Here is a 17342-nt window from a genome sequence, read left to right as displayed (position 1 = left end):
TAAAGGTAAACAATTAAAAGGTACTACCGCTAGATACGTTTCCTTATGAAAGTTCACGCAAAACATGTTTAACAAATTGAAAAGTACCAAAATCGACTTGAAAGTAAACATTCTGCATTTACAGTTTGTCTATTTAAATTTCCGAAATTCGTGATACAACCAAAACTAATGCAGACACCAGTAGTTTTTATTTACCAATGTGCACTTGAATTCAGTCTTTACTTTGATTCTGAGCATTTTGGGCTAAAAACTAATAGTGTCTACGTCTACAAACAACTTGTGCGTACAAATCTGCTTGTCGCAAAAAACATGTTGGTTACATGGACATTGCAAATGGTCTTATCTCTTCAATAAATAGTTGGTGTTAGAATAAGGATCTTGACTATTTTTAGAAAGGAGACTGCACTGAATTTCAGAACCAAAGAAATTTTTCCGTTCAATTTAAGAAGTTTTTTTGTTTCCTTTTCTAATTTTTAGCATAGTAGGTTCAAGGTAGAGCAGGTTGACCGATAGAGAGGTTTGATTAGCACAAACAAATTGATTCAAAATGTACGTTTTTTGGCATAGAAAAATGACAGAGTGAGCTTACCAATAATGCTTGTTGGAGTGAACAAAATAATACATGTATGACCCGGTGTTTTCATCTTGCGCATAAAATTGCTCTCGCCTTCTTGCCTCATCGTGTGAGATAAGTTCTCCAGCATATTCAACGACAAATTCTCCTCGACTAAATTTCCTTGTTGTTACGACTCCTCGTCCTTTATTCTCAAAAACTTCAACCTAAAAATTTTAGGAACAAGAGATTAGTTGGAATTAGATTAGACTGCAGAATTTCTAAACGTGTGCATGGCTCCAAGGTTTTCAGTGCTTCAGTTTATTTTTTAATCAGAATCAGTGACATCAGATAATTCCATATGACCCTGAAACTCATCCAATGGCACCAAAGTCCTTAAAAAGCGGATGTTCAAAATCAAGAAATGGCAGCTGCAGAAAGTTTTATTTTGTTTCTCTGTGTCTATTAAACCTATACAAACTGTGGAATCAGCCAAAACCAGGTAAGTAATGCAGCATTCTGGTTGGTTCAGATAAAATTGCCACACAACAATCTGTTACTTGCTATTATATATTATATACCTGCATTGACAAGCGATGTCCTTGACCAGCAAGTTATCACAATTTAAAAAAAAATTTGATGCTGAATCACATAAAGAGAGGGAAAATTATCATTTGACACATCAGATTTTGCCTAGCATGACCATGACAAGCAGAGCTCGTCAAAATAAGGGAATGAGGTGAGCAAGTCTAGGATAAATTTTACAGACTTGCTGTAAAACTTTTCGAAGATCTTCCGGAACATTAAGAATGAGTGTGATAAATGAGGCTGTTCTACCTCCCAGTCAATCTGCATGACAAATAATTGTATTATCATTTTTTAAACTGAATGAAACTCAAGATTCAGAGAGTACAAGAGTCTTAAAAACACTTACGTCCAGACCATCTTGAACATTATTCCTGACAGCTGTTTCAATAGACTTCTGTTTTTCTTCGAGGACCTCACGTTTGGTCTTGCGCACACTGCGTCTGACGGGGAAGTACTCTGTCAATTTCACCTGAGTCGTTCTGCAGGGGCTATCAGAGACACTTTTTACATCTTGCTTGGCAGTTTGTTTTATTTGCTTTGGTTTGTGAAGGCAGAGTGTATTTTCAGAATTTGGAACGGTTGAGGTCTGATAATTTGGTCTGTACCTACAATGAAAATATTTAATACAATCAAACTGATTAAGAAATTGTCATGATGATTTTGGATCAAAAAGAGTTAGGAGAGCAAAAAGTTCTGAAATGCAAACAGTTTCCTACAATTTAACGTTTCTTCCTCACAGTCATAAAAGCCTAAAATTTATGTTTAACTCAACACAAATTTTTGTGTATTTGAGTGAGAATGGCAAAAGAGTTTACTTGCATCATATTTTTGTTATAAAAATCTTGTCTAATGCTATGTAGGTGTACAACTACCTACTTTGTGAGAAAAACCTAGGTAGTATGTTCTTACTGGGTGGGTGTTTTTTTGAAGCAACACTTCAAACATGGGATGTACTTAACATACCTTCTTCTGGTTCTGCTCTCAGCAGGAGAGCTTTGAAGGGAAGCCAGAGGCTGTGGAGGAGTTAATTGGATTTTATGTGGCGTCCGGTTTGGCGACTCGATGGTGATTTTTGTGTGGCCATTGCTTCGAAGCCTCCAGGTGGGGTTAGGCGTTGTAGACAGCCCTGAAAAATAATAATATTAATAATTAATAAAAAACAGTGAATCGAATCCTCTCTGAGCTCATTCCAAATATTTTTTATATTTCTTGGACAACGAGAGCTGCTCCCTGTCCAATCATAGCTAATTAATAAGAACATAGGAACAGGAGAGACAATCTCCTGATTTTTGTTATGCATCAGCCGACAAAACTGAGACTATTAGATAAATTAAGAGGTTTCATTTACAGAGGTCCTCTTTTTGTCCTTGAATGGTGTTCTCAGACTTTTAGTGATGAGCAGTTATTATTGAGTTGATAGACACTAAGTTTCAATGGCAGTACGTACATGAACCGTGAGTAATTTAGAGAAAACAAAACGAAGTAGAATGAATAAAGCGATAAAGTAGATAAATCCAATTAGGTTCTCTATCCGTGACAGAAGCAAGAGAATTACTTAATGTGACCCAATGATCTGCTGGAGAAAATCACCTAAGTAAGTAGGTGCATACACCAAGGTTTCTATTCCTAGGAAGTAATGACTAGAAATGAAGTAAAATACGATGAGCAAGAAAATACTCCAATACAGTGCGTAGGGCAGAATGATTGGTTTTGAACTTGGCAGAAAGGGTTATTCATAATTCAGCCGAACATTCCTCTTGCCTACGCACAGAATCAATAGATAAGCTAAAATGGGAGGTTGACTTCGAGAGTGTAAAACTATGTGTTTCTGGAAATTGGTATTGGTATTGCGTGGCATCTTGTAGGTACCTCTTGGTGAGACGTTATCACTCTGAAGTCTTGCTATCATTTTGTCACCTTGCCTGTAGACGATGAGAAGGAAATAAGGCGTCTATTAACGCAATGGAACCCAAATAGATCTACAATTTGGAGACAACACTAAAAATTTGCTCAGTTGTGGAATCAAACATGTTGAGTGTCTGGGGAATTGGTGTTGGACTAATGTAAAAAATTAACCAACTAAGACGGAAGCCCAGAAAAGACAACAACTGCTATCTAGACACACTATCTCCATCCATACAGATAATCAAACACTAAGAACACAATGGATGATGAAAAACACTTGCGCTTGGGTTGAGGATGAGTAGCAAAAGTTGCTGAGTGCATATGAGATATGAATATGGATTTGCATTGATAATTGGAGCATCACATCCTGGGGATGATGAGCCTTCCAGAGGCAAACGAATTTCACTGAATTGACCTCTCGTCTACAATACAGATTTGAGGATTAAATATAGTTGAAAAGGACCTGCTGTAGAAAGGTTAAAGAGATTCAAAGGAATTTTGTTGCATGTTTATCAACAACAAAGGGGTTTGCCGAGCAACAGGATTCAAACGCAAATAAATGGAAGGGCTGGCTGAGATAAAAGTAACGACTTACCGTGAACCATTTTCAAATTGAAGTGTGATAAGGACGCCACTAACGGAGGAATTTGCTCATTGAAAACGAATAGAACTAATCTAAAAACACTAACCGAATACTGTGGCAAATTATCGCCATTTGACAATTCGACAATTTCCAGGCGACAAATCAAATTCGCCAGAAAGGCTGATTCAAAAATGCATAAGCGCAAGTAAATGCGTTGATAATAAGTCGTGACGTAATTTGAGTGAAAAGTCTGTTGGACGGCCAGCAACAATGCAGGCGGGCAACGACACAGTCTTTGTATGACGTAATGTTGGATATAAACAATGACTTGCCTTGCCTTGTTCGCTTCCGGTTCGCGGTAAACTGCAAGCGAGCAAAATGCAAGTACCTGCCGACTTTGCACCGTACAACATACCGCCGCACTGGTCATCATCGATGTCAACAGATTCACGAGGGAAATTTGAAATTAAATGCCAGGATATCTTTCAAGATTTGAGTGAAAGATTTTCCCGTTAAATAAACAAGATTTTCCTTGTAAATTTACAAAATTTTCCAGACAATTCGAGCAGGACGGGTGCCAGGGGCCATGGGGGGCTCCCCGCGGAAAATTTTCGACATTTTAAATCTAATAATATGCAGTTTGAATATGTACTTATTGCAAAAATGCAATATCGTCGTAAATAATTACTTAATCTGAGCGTCCTTCCTTCTCCTCTCCTCCTTTCCTCCGCTCTTTCCTTCTCCTCTCTTCCTTACATCCGTTCCATCTTTCTTCCACCTTTTCTCCGGCGGGGGGGGGGGGGGGGGGGTGTTTACATTTGGTATAATAAATCACTGCACGAATGTACAGAGATCGTTATTTTATTTCCAACTTCATTGAATTAGGATAATTTACCATGCATTATATGAGTGTCTTTCTTGCATAAAAAGAAAAATGCGCCCATTTTAATGCCAAAAAACTTGAAATACCTATAAGAACAGCCGGTACAACGGCTAACAATGGAGTGTTTTGGGAGAATAATGCTCAATTTTACTCCTGCATAAAATAAAAATAATGTAGAGAGTGTAGATAAGGGCTATATCGATGTTCAAAGTACGAAACCACGCATCTCCATTGCGGAGTTTCAAAATGTTCGCTAAAATGTCATTTTGTCCAAGAAAAACCAACTATCTTTACAGCATCTTTTAACAGAGCAGGACCATCAAAAAAGTGTACGTTGAGTGTTTTCCAAAGAGAAGAATAAAGTAGGACAACGAGTCTCTGACAACACAAACGGAGATACTAGGTTTCGCACTTTAATCGTCAATGTATTCCTTTTATTTTCTTTTTTCCTTTTGCGTAAATAACAATAATAAGGATTTTTTATATAAAATCTAAGCAATTTTGTTCGGAGTAGACATGTGCTATACTTAAAAAAATGATCCCATTTCATAGCGACGTTCGAAATTGAACTACACAAAAATAACTGCCCTGGTAGTATAATTGGCAGTAGAATCTGTGTTCCAAAATACCATAGACCTACAGCCGGCTGTAAGATTTCCAATAGCTTCTATAGCCGGCTACACAATTTCTTATAGCCTTTTATAGCCGATGGCGATTAAGCAACAGCCAGGCGATAAAGTGTATGCTAAACGTTACTAATTACGGGTTCTGGGACTTAGTGAGTTTTTAACTACTGCTCTCTTTTTGGGCCGTAGTATCTTGATTTATTTTGCGAGGAAAGCTCCGTACTTTTGATGGATGCCTGCCATTCCTAATCTGTTGGAGCGCCTTCAGTTTCGTATGATACTGTGCAATACCTCTGGTGTGAAATAGTTGCTTCAAGCGCCGTGGCATGCGGGCAGCCAGCACGAAACACGCATTGGCGCCTACAAACCTAACAGGGATACTTCACGCGTTGCGCAATGCGTGAAGTATCCCTGTTAGGTTTGTAGGCGCCAGTGTGTCGCCGCTCCGCTTTGTGTTAGGCTCTAATATTTAATCTGGCGGAGTCAGCGTTATTCAACTCATGATTTTGAAATGTTTGCACATCCTGTATGGATTATTCTCGTTTTAATTGATGAAAAAAAATATGTATTAAAAGAAAATATAATGTGTGTTTTGTAAATATTAAGGTGGTTCCGTATCAAACTTAATGATTTCCAAAGCACACGAATTTCTACACAATTTTTTATAGCCTTTTATAATCGATGGCGAAAAAGCAACAGCCATGAGGCGATAAAGTGTAAAGCCCGGCGATAGGAAGCCCGGCTGCATAATTTTTTATCGCTTCGTATAGCCCGGCCGTGTGATTTTCTCCGCATTCTACAGCCAGCTATATGATTTTCTGTAGCCTGCTTTAGCCGGCTATGAGAATTCCTATGGTATTTTGAAACGCAGCTCTTATCGCCAATTTTTACCAGGGTGGGTTTACTGCGTGAATATACAAATGGGTTTATCCGTAGATCCTAGACCTAAGGAGTCCAAAAGGAAGCCCAATGCGTGTTTCCTGGAATAAAGCTAGTCACAGTATGGGATATGGGAATGCCATCTTTAATCCTTTCACTTGCAGTATACTTGCACATAGACAGGCAAAGTGATCCATAACCACGCAGCGTAATAGGTTGCCTAATGATGGCCATTAGCAGCAGTTTCACCCCGCATGATTGCGATGTGTCAGAGACTCGAGTTCAGAAACACGAGCAAAGCATAGCACCTCTGCCGTCTACAGGAAACATTCCGTAACTCCATTCCAAATTTCGTATGTCTTTCCGAAACATACTGCTCCACCGTAAAAAAATCCAATCGCCACAGTACTTCCTTTTTTCATTTTGACTTGCGTGCGTGGTATGTCTGGATCGACTCGAAAAAAATGAAGTTAATATTAGGAATTGAATGAAGTTAATATTAGTTAATATAATAATAAAATATTTGTTAGTTTTCTCATAAAATAGCACTTTTATGTGAAAAAAAATTGGAGTAATGTTGAATGGAGGTATGGCGTTTTGACTTTTGACGTCAGATCTTTGCAATACAAAAGTCTTCAAATTAATTTTTCTCAGCACAGTGTAACTGGTGTCCTTAAAAATGTACCTATACGATTTTCTCTCAATCGTACTCGTACAGGTTGTTACATTCTCTGAAAATTTCGAGCAAGAATTTAGTCTGTCATCCTGTTACAAATGTGATCGATAGTTTTCAGATATTACAACTTCAACATTTTTCCTTTCCTCCCGTCAAACTTAAAATTAGTCAAGGTAAAAGGTAAAAAAAAGTAAAATAATAATAATATCAGTCACGGGGATGGTTCCAAAACGTTTAATTAAACATCTTCAAGACCTTGGAATAAAGAGTTACTTGCTCCAATCAATGCAGCAGGAGCCCGTCGTTATAAGCACGTCAAGTGTCGTCAGGTCGTTTCTTAACATTGATCAATTCCTTTATGCAATTTTTTAGTTTTTTCAATAGGTTTTTAATTTTTTCGTTACGTGCCCCCATTTTACCACAAGTAGTTAATTTCAAACAAGCTAGCGTGTATTGCTGACTTCGGCCTGCTGTTCGTCGCAGTGCGGTGCAAATATCTGTCAGAAGTATCAGATATTATTTCTACAAATATTTGTGATAAATCGTATCTATATCAAATATCAACAAATATCAACGACGTGCGAGACTTATTGTTAGAGGCCCTGCAATTTCCCTGCTCTCTCTACTCAGGGCTCTGGGCAAAGCAATGGGAGTGAAAGTATCCTGTGCGGTATACTATCATACCAGGAAAGTGATCAATGTTGCATCACAGTGATTTGAAGGGGATTTTTATGTTGCACTTTCAAGGGGCACAATAAATCAGCTGATGTATTAGTTGTGCACTGTGCAGCGCTATGCACGACTGTGATCTGAAACGGATAACTAACCTTTATTCAAGTCATTTCAATTGATTAATGATGCTTGTATTAAAAAATGCCCGACTCTGAAAAAAGAAATCTAGCAGACGGAAAAAACTGTATAAATCAGCCGAAAAAGTTTTGGTGGGTGGAAAATGTTTTTAATGCATGTAATTCAGTTCCCAAATAAGCTCTGGCGCGGCGCAATAAAAAACATGGACATTTATGATTTTTCAACCGTAAAATAAAATATTTTAAACCCTGGAAATGGGCATTCACAGGAAGAAAATATTAGAATTTGTGCTTACCTTTTCGATGTAAAATGCAAATAAAAGAGGGAGAGAGGGAGAGAGAGAAAGTTTCAACGATCTAAAGGAAAAAATACGTCAAGGTATTTCTGATGATTCTGCATTCCGTCGTTTGTTTAGCTCTCATAAGTCCCAAATTTTTTTAGCGTTTTCGTAATTAAATCAACCATAGTCGAGGTATAGCGATGACGCCATTGATACGTCTTCCCGCAGGCTCGCACTTAATTCAAGAGGCCATTATACATATAGGGGATCAGGGTTGGATTAAGGCAGTGGCCACATGAGCTGCGGCCCATGGCGGCAAAATGTAGGAGGCGGCAAATTTTGCAATCTCTTTGAATGTGGGTATCAAAAAGAGAGAGAAAAAATCGGATTCAGAAAATAAATAACATACGAGAAAAGGCGACAAAATCTCCAATTTCCTGAAGTAAAAATATAGTAATTTCTAATTTTGTCGTCTTTCGGTGATACGAGAGACAACACCTTTCATTGGATTACATTTTGCAATAAGGAACCACTATTTCCGACTCATTTTAGAAACAACACATATGCCATTGGTTTCCCCATACAGAAACGTGCTTTTATGAAAAAGCCAGACTTAGTGGTTCCTTATTGCCAAATATAATCCAATTTGTCGAGTTAAGAGAGAAACCAAACACGCGATTTGACCTCGAACGGAACGGCGCTGCGGTCGGCATGAAACGCGCCTTCAAGACTGCATGCATACTTCAAGCATTGCGCCAACACAGTGCGGTCGGCGCGGCGGTGGAAGTTAACATTTTTAACCACCTTTATGTTTGTTCTTTCATAATTTTTTCGTTCGTTTTTTTATAATTGAAGGACTTGTCCAAACAGGGGTGGGTTTACGGAACTGAACTTTTGTTAGTGTTGACAGGGCTTTCACAAAAATGTGCCCAACACGAGTAAGCGCGTCTCATACACCCCTCCCTCACCGGCACCGGTGATGGTTTTTATAGATCGTATTCGACAGATCATACAGGTGAGATTATAATGATATCGATTGGTTCAATATGTAACCACGGCCTCAAAAGTCAATTTAGAAATCTGAGGTAACGGGTCTTATGTGATCGAATTTTTATTCCCTCGAGTACCAAATGGCAATGAAAAGTGGAAATGTCAGGAATTTTCTCATTTTCAGCTTTTCTAAATTAAATCCTAAAATTTTTGTTTGAGGTTATGTTCTGTTGCTTTGAACCAAACGATACATCGAACTACTGTCGAATACGATCTATTGATGTTTCAAAACAAATAAGAAGGGAGCAGAAAAATACAGGCGGCCCATGGGCAGCAAGTAGGTAAATCCGGCCCTGTAAGGGATGATACCACTCTTCGACCACGTGGGAGTTTTTGTTGCCTATTCTATTAATTGAAGGAAAACTTACATGACGTTAACGGAACCGCTTCCGGTTTGGCATAGAAAGGTATTTTTGAGTGTTTCGACTTTCAAGTGAGCATGCCATTTCACGATGATGCCACTTTTCTACTTCTTACTCGTTTCTCTTTTCTTCTTCCTCTTAGTAAATTGCAGAGACTTAAAGTTGCTAAGGTACCTCTATAAAATAAATATATACTACTATTGCTTATCTTCTTCAATCTCATTTCTGCTTTCTTTTTCCTCATTTTTCTCTCCTTTTTCTTCATGTTCTTCCTCTTCAATCTCGATTAGTCGATTCGTCTAGTTGCTCGACCGAGTCTTGTTGCGGTTTTTTGCTCCCGCCCTTTTCAATACTTCTTTATCGAAAGTGGCGCGGTTCTGCGATGTTTATTGTGCTAAGTTGCTTCAACTTTGAAAGTTCGATTTAAATTGCAACGTTAAAATAAACTTAGTCCACTACTACTATTACTACTATACTCTTCAATCTCTTTATTTCCTTTTTCCCCTATTTTTTCATCCGTCTTCTTCTTCTTCTTCTTCTAAGAAGAATCTTCTTCCTCTCTTTTTAATCTTCTTCTTCTTCTTTTTCTTTCTTTACAAAGTGAGTCGATAAATTCCAAATTTAGCGTCATGTATTTTACAAACGGCCCCTCACAATAATCATGAAAAGTAAATTTGAAGCTCTTGAACTTTTCCAAGTTTTAAATTTCAAACAAGATTTATGAAAACTTATTGCTTATATACTTATCATGAAAAGCAGATCTGAAGCTTTCAAAGCTAGCCTTTCAAGCTTATAAATTCCCACGAGATCCATGCAAACTCATTACATGCATTTTTGTTGCCAAGTAGTTTTTCATTCGGATGTTCTATATATTTGAAAGAAATTGCACTATCCACAGTCTAAACTGCTTTGAAGATCTTTAGTCGGACTCGGACCATGTTTAACAAAGAGAATCCAAGTTTAGTTACTAATTTCTTATTTTTTATAATTCAATCAATTACTCAAAGCGCCCTAACTTCGTGCAACAACAAATTATGAATGCAACGAATGCCACATTTTCCTATCCAAATCGGAGAAATTGAAGGCGTTCGCTCCCGCATCGGCTTTTTCAATGGTCAGGTCTGGATGCAACTATTCGTGTTCTCGGGATGTCCGCGTTGCATAACCAAAAAATTGCAGGCGTTCTGACTTTCTTCAGCGCACCGTATAGTTGCAGTAGAAACCAACGCGTTTGTCAGTTTATTAGCAATCAGATAAACCCAAGAAAACGTCGATCCGATCATCCGTTGGCCCACGATATGGCCAAAATTCGGTTTCTAATTGGATCATACCTCGTATTTTTCCTTGAAATTTTCAGATATTTTAGATTAAATCGTGAAAAAAATTGCCTGAAAAATTTGAGGAAAAATTTTCACAATATTCTCGAAGGAAATATGACAACGTCTGAAGGCTCTTTCGGCGCTCTTCTTTAGAACGGCAGAACAGACCCCGGAGCCGGCAATTTCGAGCTGGATCCTCGCCCGCGAATCAAAATCGGCAAACGGGGAAATGAAGATGTTGCATGTGTGAGGAATTTGCGATTTGACCGTTGATTTATAAGTAAAAGTTCGCGAGAAACCCGATGGTGCCACTGGTTTTCTCTGAAATCATCTCCCAAGCTCAAAAAAAGCTCTCAAAGTGAGGCCAAAATGGAGGGGATATCCCACCCTACCCTGAGAGTCCACCTCTACTCAAAACAAAATCTCCAGCAAAGATACTAGTAGCAGAGTTATATAAAAAATATGTTTTAAAAGTATAAACCGTAAATAACCAAAGTAAGGAATACTTTCATAGTTTATGGAATGGATGTAACGTTTTTTAGTTAAAAGTTTACATTATTAATAAGCTCTTTTTATGTAATCTAGTATAAAAGGGGTTTAAATAACCACATTCAAACAGTGTATAAAAAGAATTTTCTTATTCTTCCTGGCTGGTAGGCGCACTCTAGTTATGAAGTGTGCAAAGTTTTCATATATGGTTACTCCAGGTGGTGGAACATCGTCGAGTTGTGACTTACTTAAAATCCGCGGCGTTAGTCGGGATTAGAACCACGCTCGGGATGGAGTTGCAATCGAAGTCAGTACTTTACCCACCAGGACAGAGGGCTTGGATGGGCTTATTTCAATCTCTTAACTATGCGGGATTGCGTCGTATATGTTTGTTTATTGGAGGATTTTAAGATATTATACAGACTTTCTTATTTTTATTTATTTATTTATAGTTTTTTATTTCATGATGTAATTTTTTCATTTTATTTTTTTTAAACTCTCACATTTTTTTTTTAGCTCTTCTTTTTATTAATATCATGGTTTGTTAACTAATCATTTTTTTAATCTTTATTTTTTTTAACTTCATTTTTTTAACTCTCTTCTCTCTATTTTTTTTTAATTTATAAAATGCGTCTTTTTCCACGTTTAATTATTGGGGCCTTATTTGTTTGAATTTATGTCGATGTATTTATGTTTTATTTATTTATTATTATTATCATTTCCTTTTTTTTTTTTAAATTTTTACCATATTAATACTAAACATTTTAAATGAAATTTAAATTTTATTAAACTAATATTTTTAAAATTTAACAAAAATCATTATGATCCTTAAAAATATTATAAAATATTATTTTAAAAAATTTATAATTTTATCTAATTTAATATATTTTAAAATGTTTATAAATATTCATTGATTGTATTTAAAAAAGTATTTGAATATTTTAAAAAAAAATTACATGAAAAAACATTTTAAAAATATTCTAATTTCATATTTTATAAAATATTTTTAAATATAGCTGTCCTTAATGGGAGGTTAAGAGTAGGACACGCTACAACTGAGGTAACAGGGCTCCTCGGAATTGTTAGTGATGCCGAATATCCATTTAACTGTTCGGGCATAATACCTCTAATATTACCCTATCCCACGCACAGTGGTCTGAGAGTCGAGGGTGTTATTGAAATGAGATTTCATCATCATCATTCTGAAACTGAGATAGGTTTACGAATAATTCATTCAGGTCATTTTATATAACAGATATTATTAAGCAAATAAGCAAAAGGATACTATGCGTTAAAGAAAATTTATAAAAACCCTTCCTCAATTATATAAATTTTATATAAACGTCATCTTCTGAAAATAGAATAATTATTTTCATGGGCATTTTATATAAAACTTATATACAACGATATATAAACTTGTAGTTAAAATTGTGCTTATATAACCGGTATTAATTCCTTATCGTTTGTTAGGAAGGGGAAAGTGAATCATGCTACTAGGGTAGGGAGCAAATACATTAGCAGTGATGCCGTGTTTTCAGTTACAAGGTCCCCAAATAAAGTGGCAGCCCTGTCAATGTATTTGCTCCCTATCTTTGCATGGAGAGTTTGTTTTGATGTAGAGGTGGACTCTGAGGATAGTGTGGGATATCCCCTCCATTTTGGCCTCAACTTGAGAGCTTTTTTTGAGCTTGGGAGATGATTTCAGAGAAAACCAGTGGCACCATCGTGTTCCTCGCGAACTTTTACATACGAATCAACAGTCAAATCGCAAATCCCTGACACATGCAACATCTCCATTTCGAGCTGGATCCTCGCCCGCGAATCGAAATCGGCAAACGGGGAAATTCGCGGTCGGCCGAGACCTTGCACTTGGCATTTGGCGGCGTTAGCGGGGACGCTGGCGCCATCTGCGAGCTCGGGCGGGAACCTCGGGCGGCGCTCCCGGTGGGTCCCGTCCCGGGAGCGGGTGCCGCGGCGCGATCTCCCGATGTATCCGCGGCACGTTGCTCGCGAGCGCGGGAGTGGCATCCCGCCCGGTGTTCCGCGTTCTGCTCCGCCACGCTTATCGCTCGCAGTTTACCTTATCTTCGCCCGATTTGTCTCGCATTGTTGTCCGCGCCTCGCTCCGATCCGCCCGAACGGGCCCCGCTCGCTCCTCCGTCCAGTTCCGTTTACCAGTTCGTCTTGCGGTTTCGTCGCCCGGTATCGTCGCGAACCGGTGGAAACGCGGAGACGCCGGGATCTCCGGTGCGATTTTGTGCCAGTGGAAACGCGAGTGGTGTGTTCAACAAGTGTTGATAAGTGCCGCGATTCTGGTGACTAGTGACTGGTGATTGGTGAGGAAGAGACCGGTTTTGGGGTGGAAGACCCTCTATCGGAAGAAGGAAATCACCGAGAGCTTCAGGAAAAAGTGAGTCGGTAAGACGTCAGACCATGTTTAAAAGGAAACTAACCAACTGTCCTAAAATTGGGCTCATTATTGAAATAGATAGACGAAGAGATGGACAAAAGCGTAGAGAAAACTCGATCCTATGGGAAGAGGATCGGTGATCGGTTTTTGGGGTGGAGGTCCCTCTATTAGAATAAGGAAATCACCGAGAGCTTCCGGAAAAAGTGAGACGGTTCTTAGACGTCAGGCCATTTTTAAAAGGAAAACTAACCAACTGTCCCAACATCGGGCTTATTATTGAAGTAGATAGACGAAGCGACGGACAAAGAGGGCGTAGAGAAAATGAAGCGATTCTATTGGTAGGAGACCGGTATCCGGTTTTAAGGGTGGAGGTCCCTCTATTGGAAGAAGGAAATCACCGAGAGCTTCCGGAAAAAGTGAGTCGGTTAGACGTCAGACCATTTTTAAAAGGAAAACTAACCAACTGTCCCAACGTTGGGCTGATTATTGAAATATATGGACGAAGCGATGGACAAAGGCGTAGAAAAAATGGAGCGATCCTATTGGTAGGGGACCGGTGACAGGTTTTGGGGTAGAGGTCCCTCCATCGGAAAAAGGAGGCCTCAGGTTGATATTTTCACAACGATAACTCTAGAAAAAAGGGAGTCGGTCAGACTTCAGACCATTTTGCAAAAGGAAAACTAAACAACCGTCCTAACGGCGGGCTGCTAAGTGAAATAGATAGACGAAGCAATGGACAAAGAAGACCTAGGGAAAATGGAGCGTTCCTATTGGTAGGAGACCGGTGACCGGTTTTGGGGTGGAGGTCCCTCTGGTCCCTCCATCCGGAGATAAGATTTTCTGATTGATAGTGCCTTTTTCTTATCAAACCGAGAGCTCCAGGAATAAGTGAGTCGGTTAGGCGTCCGACACTTTTTTAAAAAGGAAAAGTAACCAACAGCTCCAATAATGTTAAAAATCGAGGAGTAAATCTGGTTAATATTTTCCTCGTTAGACTGAGAACCCCTGTAAAAAGAGCCATTCAGACGTAAACTTTTTTTTTATATAATCTTATTTTTGTCGAGGAAAACCCACCAACCGTCTCAAAAGAGGTATATTGATAAATTCCTCGATTCTGGGGTGAAAAAAGACCGCGATTTTGCGGTTAAGATCCTTCCGTGGGAGGACGGGAGACTGGTTAATATTGCCCCAAAAAGTGAATCGGTCAGAGGTCAGGCATCAATTTTTCTCCTACTATGCTTATTTATTTCCCTAAATGTGATCGGTCATGGATAAAGGAACCTTAATCTACAAAGAGTAGAAATTGAGATACGGATATCAGTGTATAAATGAGTTCTTCACGAACATTTAGGGTCACAAAACATCAGAAAATGGCAAACCAAACCGGATATATTACTGTCTTGTGAAATTTCAAAAAAGTAGTTTGGATAAACCCTTAATCAGAATTATAATTTGTCATATTTTGGGCACAAAAATGGGACTTCAGCTCCTTTTCATCACGAAAATGCGTTGACTTGCCCGCAACTGATTATTCAGAACACTGAGACGAGCAGCCCGTGGAAATCAGAAAATTTGCCCTCCCGAACCAACTCGACACAATTAGCTCTACTTAAAATTTTTCCTTCGTGAACTATAAGATCTCTCTCCCGGTAGATGGTCATACAAATTATGAAGAACTATGTTATAAAATACAAAAGCTATACCGCTACCGCTAACCAAACCGGATATATTACTGTCTTGTGAAATTTCAAAAAAGTAGTTTGGATAAACCCTTAATCAGAATTATAATTTGTCATATTTTGGGCACAAAAATGGGACTTCAGCTCCTTTTCATCACGAAAATGCGTTGACTTGCCCGCAACTGATTATTCAGAACACTGAGACGAGCAGCCCGTGGAAATCAGAAAATTTGCCCTCCCGAACCAACTCGACACAATTAGCTCTGACAAGCGCATTCAGCAGTATATTTTAGTCGGCAGCCAGGAGACGCTGACAATCCAACGCCTTGATGCAACTATTCAAACTCTGAGGATAACGTTGCATATGCAACAATTTGAAGGCACTCTGGCTCCACTGACCCGATTAAATTGCAATCCGCGCGACGCCTTTAATTAACGCTTGTGTTAATTATTAAAGTGTTAGGCCCCTTGCACTCCTTGGTCCCTACTTGACAACCAGCCTCGAACACTCGATGTTTGAGGCCACCCAACTCGGATGAGTCAGCCACGAATTGAACCTGAGACCTCAATGATCATAGAACCAGTGCCCTCTACCAGTGCTACAACCACAGTAACGCAAAATACCGACATAGATTGACTGATTAAACCGATCCTCCTCATACTAGTCCGCGGGCGGAGGAGAAATGAACTTTAGCATATCATTTTTGACGTTTTACCATTCGGTTTTAGCAAGGATGCAAGATGGCACATTTTTAGGGCGCTCAAATTGAGCCAGCCTCAGACGGTGGGCTGGATATCAGTGCTGCCCTCTGGAGGGACAAAATTTTGTTCTAAAAATAAACTTCGTTAGGAAATTTCTTTTGTATGAAAGTGAGAAATCGACCCCTCCTCTTTGTAACAATTTGTCCGGGTAAAGGACCCCCCCCCTCCCCCTCCCACAAATTTTCAAGTTTCATGTCTAGATTCCACGCAATTTGAAATCGATTGTGAAACTCCTAAACTGCACGTATCTCGTTTGCAGTGTTTACAAATCTCTGCTTCTATTTTATTTCTGTCCAGGCGAACAAATCAACATGATTCCTTGAAGTTTTCTCAGAATTTGCCTCGGACGGAGATGAAAAATCAGTGAAGTTTTTAAGGATTGACGTTGAGTAGTTCTCTATTTAAAAAATAAAGTATGATAAAAAGTCCGCAACGTCGCAAACCGAGATACGTGGTTCGGGAGTTTCACTATTGGAATGGAACTTTCCAGCATGAAACTATGATCCCACTTCTAGAATGTGCCTGCCACTCACACTCATTTCCTCCCAATTCAATTAATATTTGTTGACTCAACGTACCCAACCTCCATTTTTCACAGGCATGTACACCGAAGGCCGTGCCACCTCCGAGCGCGATCAACTGAAAACGGAGTTTTACGGTGTCTCTGTATCGAGTGTTAACATCTTGTATTATAGTTCGCTCGTTGAAGAGTTTACTAAAGACTTTAAGAAGGAACGTGTAAATGTAAAAATTACTACTCTACATTCGTATTCATACTGTGAAGTTTGGATTCAAAACGCGAGTGATTCTGCAACCTTATCGGGAAGTTTTATTCCGCCTTATTCCAACCTAAATCGCGCCAATTTTTACCATGGATGAATGAAGAACGAGATATTGTTCATCACAACATTTTTTGATATTAGCTGATATCTCCACTACACGTTTGAAACTGCTGTCGTAGAAGGCATCGGTAAGTTAAACCCCTAAAAGTCAGTATCATATTGGTAGGGCACAGTGGGAAAAAAATTCGGCTACAGTGACTGAACTTTGGTTCAAATTGAACATCAAGGTTTTTCGGTTCAACTGACCAAAGTTGTAGGTCATAGGAATCAAATTTTAGACACGTCTCCGCGAACAAAAAATTCGGTTTCTTGAATCGAAAAACTTTTGTATTCAATTGATGATGTTATACGCTCAAATTGCCGTCAATCTCCGATCAAGATGATGACTAAAATGGCGGTCAAATTTTTGCAGGCCGCAAAAATTCGATGTAGATGGTGCGCACCAGTCACCATTTGATCGAAAATTGATGGAAACTTGAGCGTGTATCCAGGCCCAGGGCCGGATTTACCTACTTTCCGCCCACGGGCCGCTTGTATTTTACCGCCCCCTTCTCATTCGTTTTGAAACATTAATACAAACCATCAAGTTTACTCACCATCGCGTTTACTCGTGTCGGGCACATTTTTTGTGAAAGCCCTGTCAACA

The 17342-nt window shown here is 38.9% G+C and overlaps 2 protein-coding genes across 7 annotated transcripts in view; one reads left to right on the top strand and one right to left on the bottom strand.

The window, feature by feature from the left end:
• Positions 1-17342, bottom strand: part of Set8 (SET domain containing 8) — a 38908-nt gene that overhangs the window by 8568 nt on the left and 12998 nt on the right. Inside the window, exons 1-4 of one of the 3 annotated variants that reach the window (XM_019044652.2) lie at positions 3642-3845; positions 2105-2267; positions 1488-1746; positions 590-780 (exon numbers count right to left, since the gene is read on the bottom strand). In XM_019044652.2, the coding sequence (XP_018900197.1) occupies positions 590-780; positions 1488-1746; positions 2105-2267; positions 3642-3651 (623 nt within the window). In that variant the 5' untranslated portion in view covers positions 3652-3845. Of the gene's footprint in view, positions 1-589; positions 781-1487; positions 1747-2104; positions 2268-3010; positions 3168-3641; positions 3846-17342 lie in introns of those variants that run through there. The other 2 variants (XM_019044576.2, XM_019044492.2) reach the window with 2 other exon arrangements.
• Positions 12980-17342, top strand: part of LOC109032280 (uncharacterized) — a 67232-nt gene continuing 62869 nt past the window's right edge. The window contains exons 1-2 of one of the 4 annotated variants that reach the window (XM_072299735.1): positions 12980-13413; positions 16453-16824. The gene's annotated coding sequence lies outside the window, so the exon portion shown is untranslated. Of the gene's footprint in view, positions 13422-13822; positions 13838-16452; positions 16825-17342 lie in introns of those variants that run through there. The other 3 variants (XM_072299734.1, XM_072299733.1, XM_072299737.1) reach the window with 3 other exon arrangements.

This window comes from Bemisia tabaci, chromosome 4 (genome assembly GCF_918797505.1).
Source record: "Bemisia tabaci chromosome 4, PGI_BMITA_v3".
NCBI lineage: Eukaryota > Metazoa > Arthropoda > Insecta > Hemiptera > Aleyrodidae > Bemisia > Bemisia tabaci.
The sequence above is the reverse complement of the archived record's forward strand: the minus strand, read 5'-3'. Positions and strand labels throughout refer to the sequence as shown.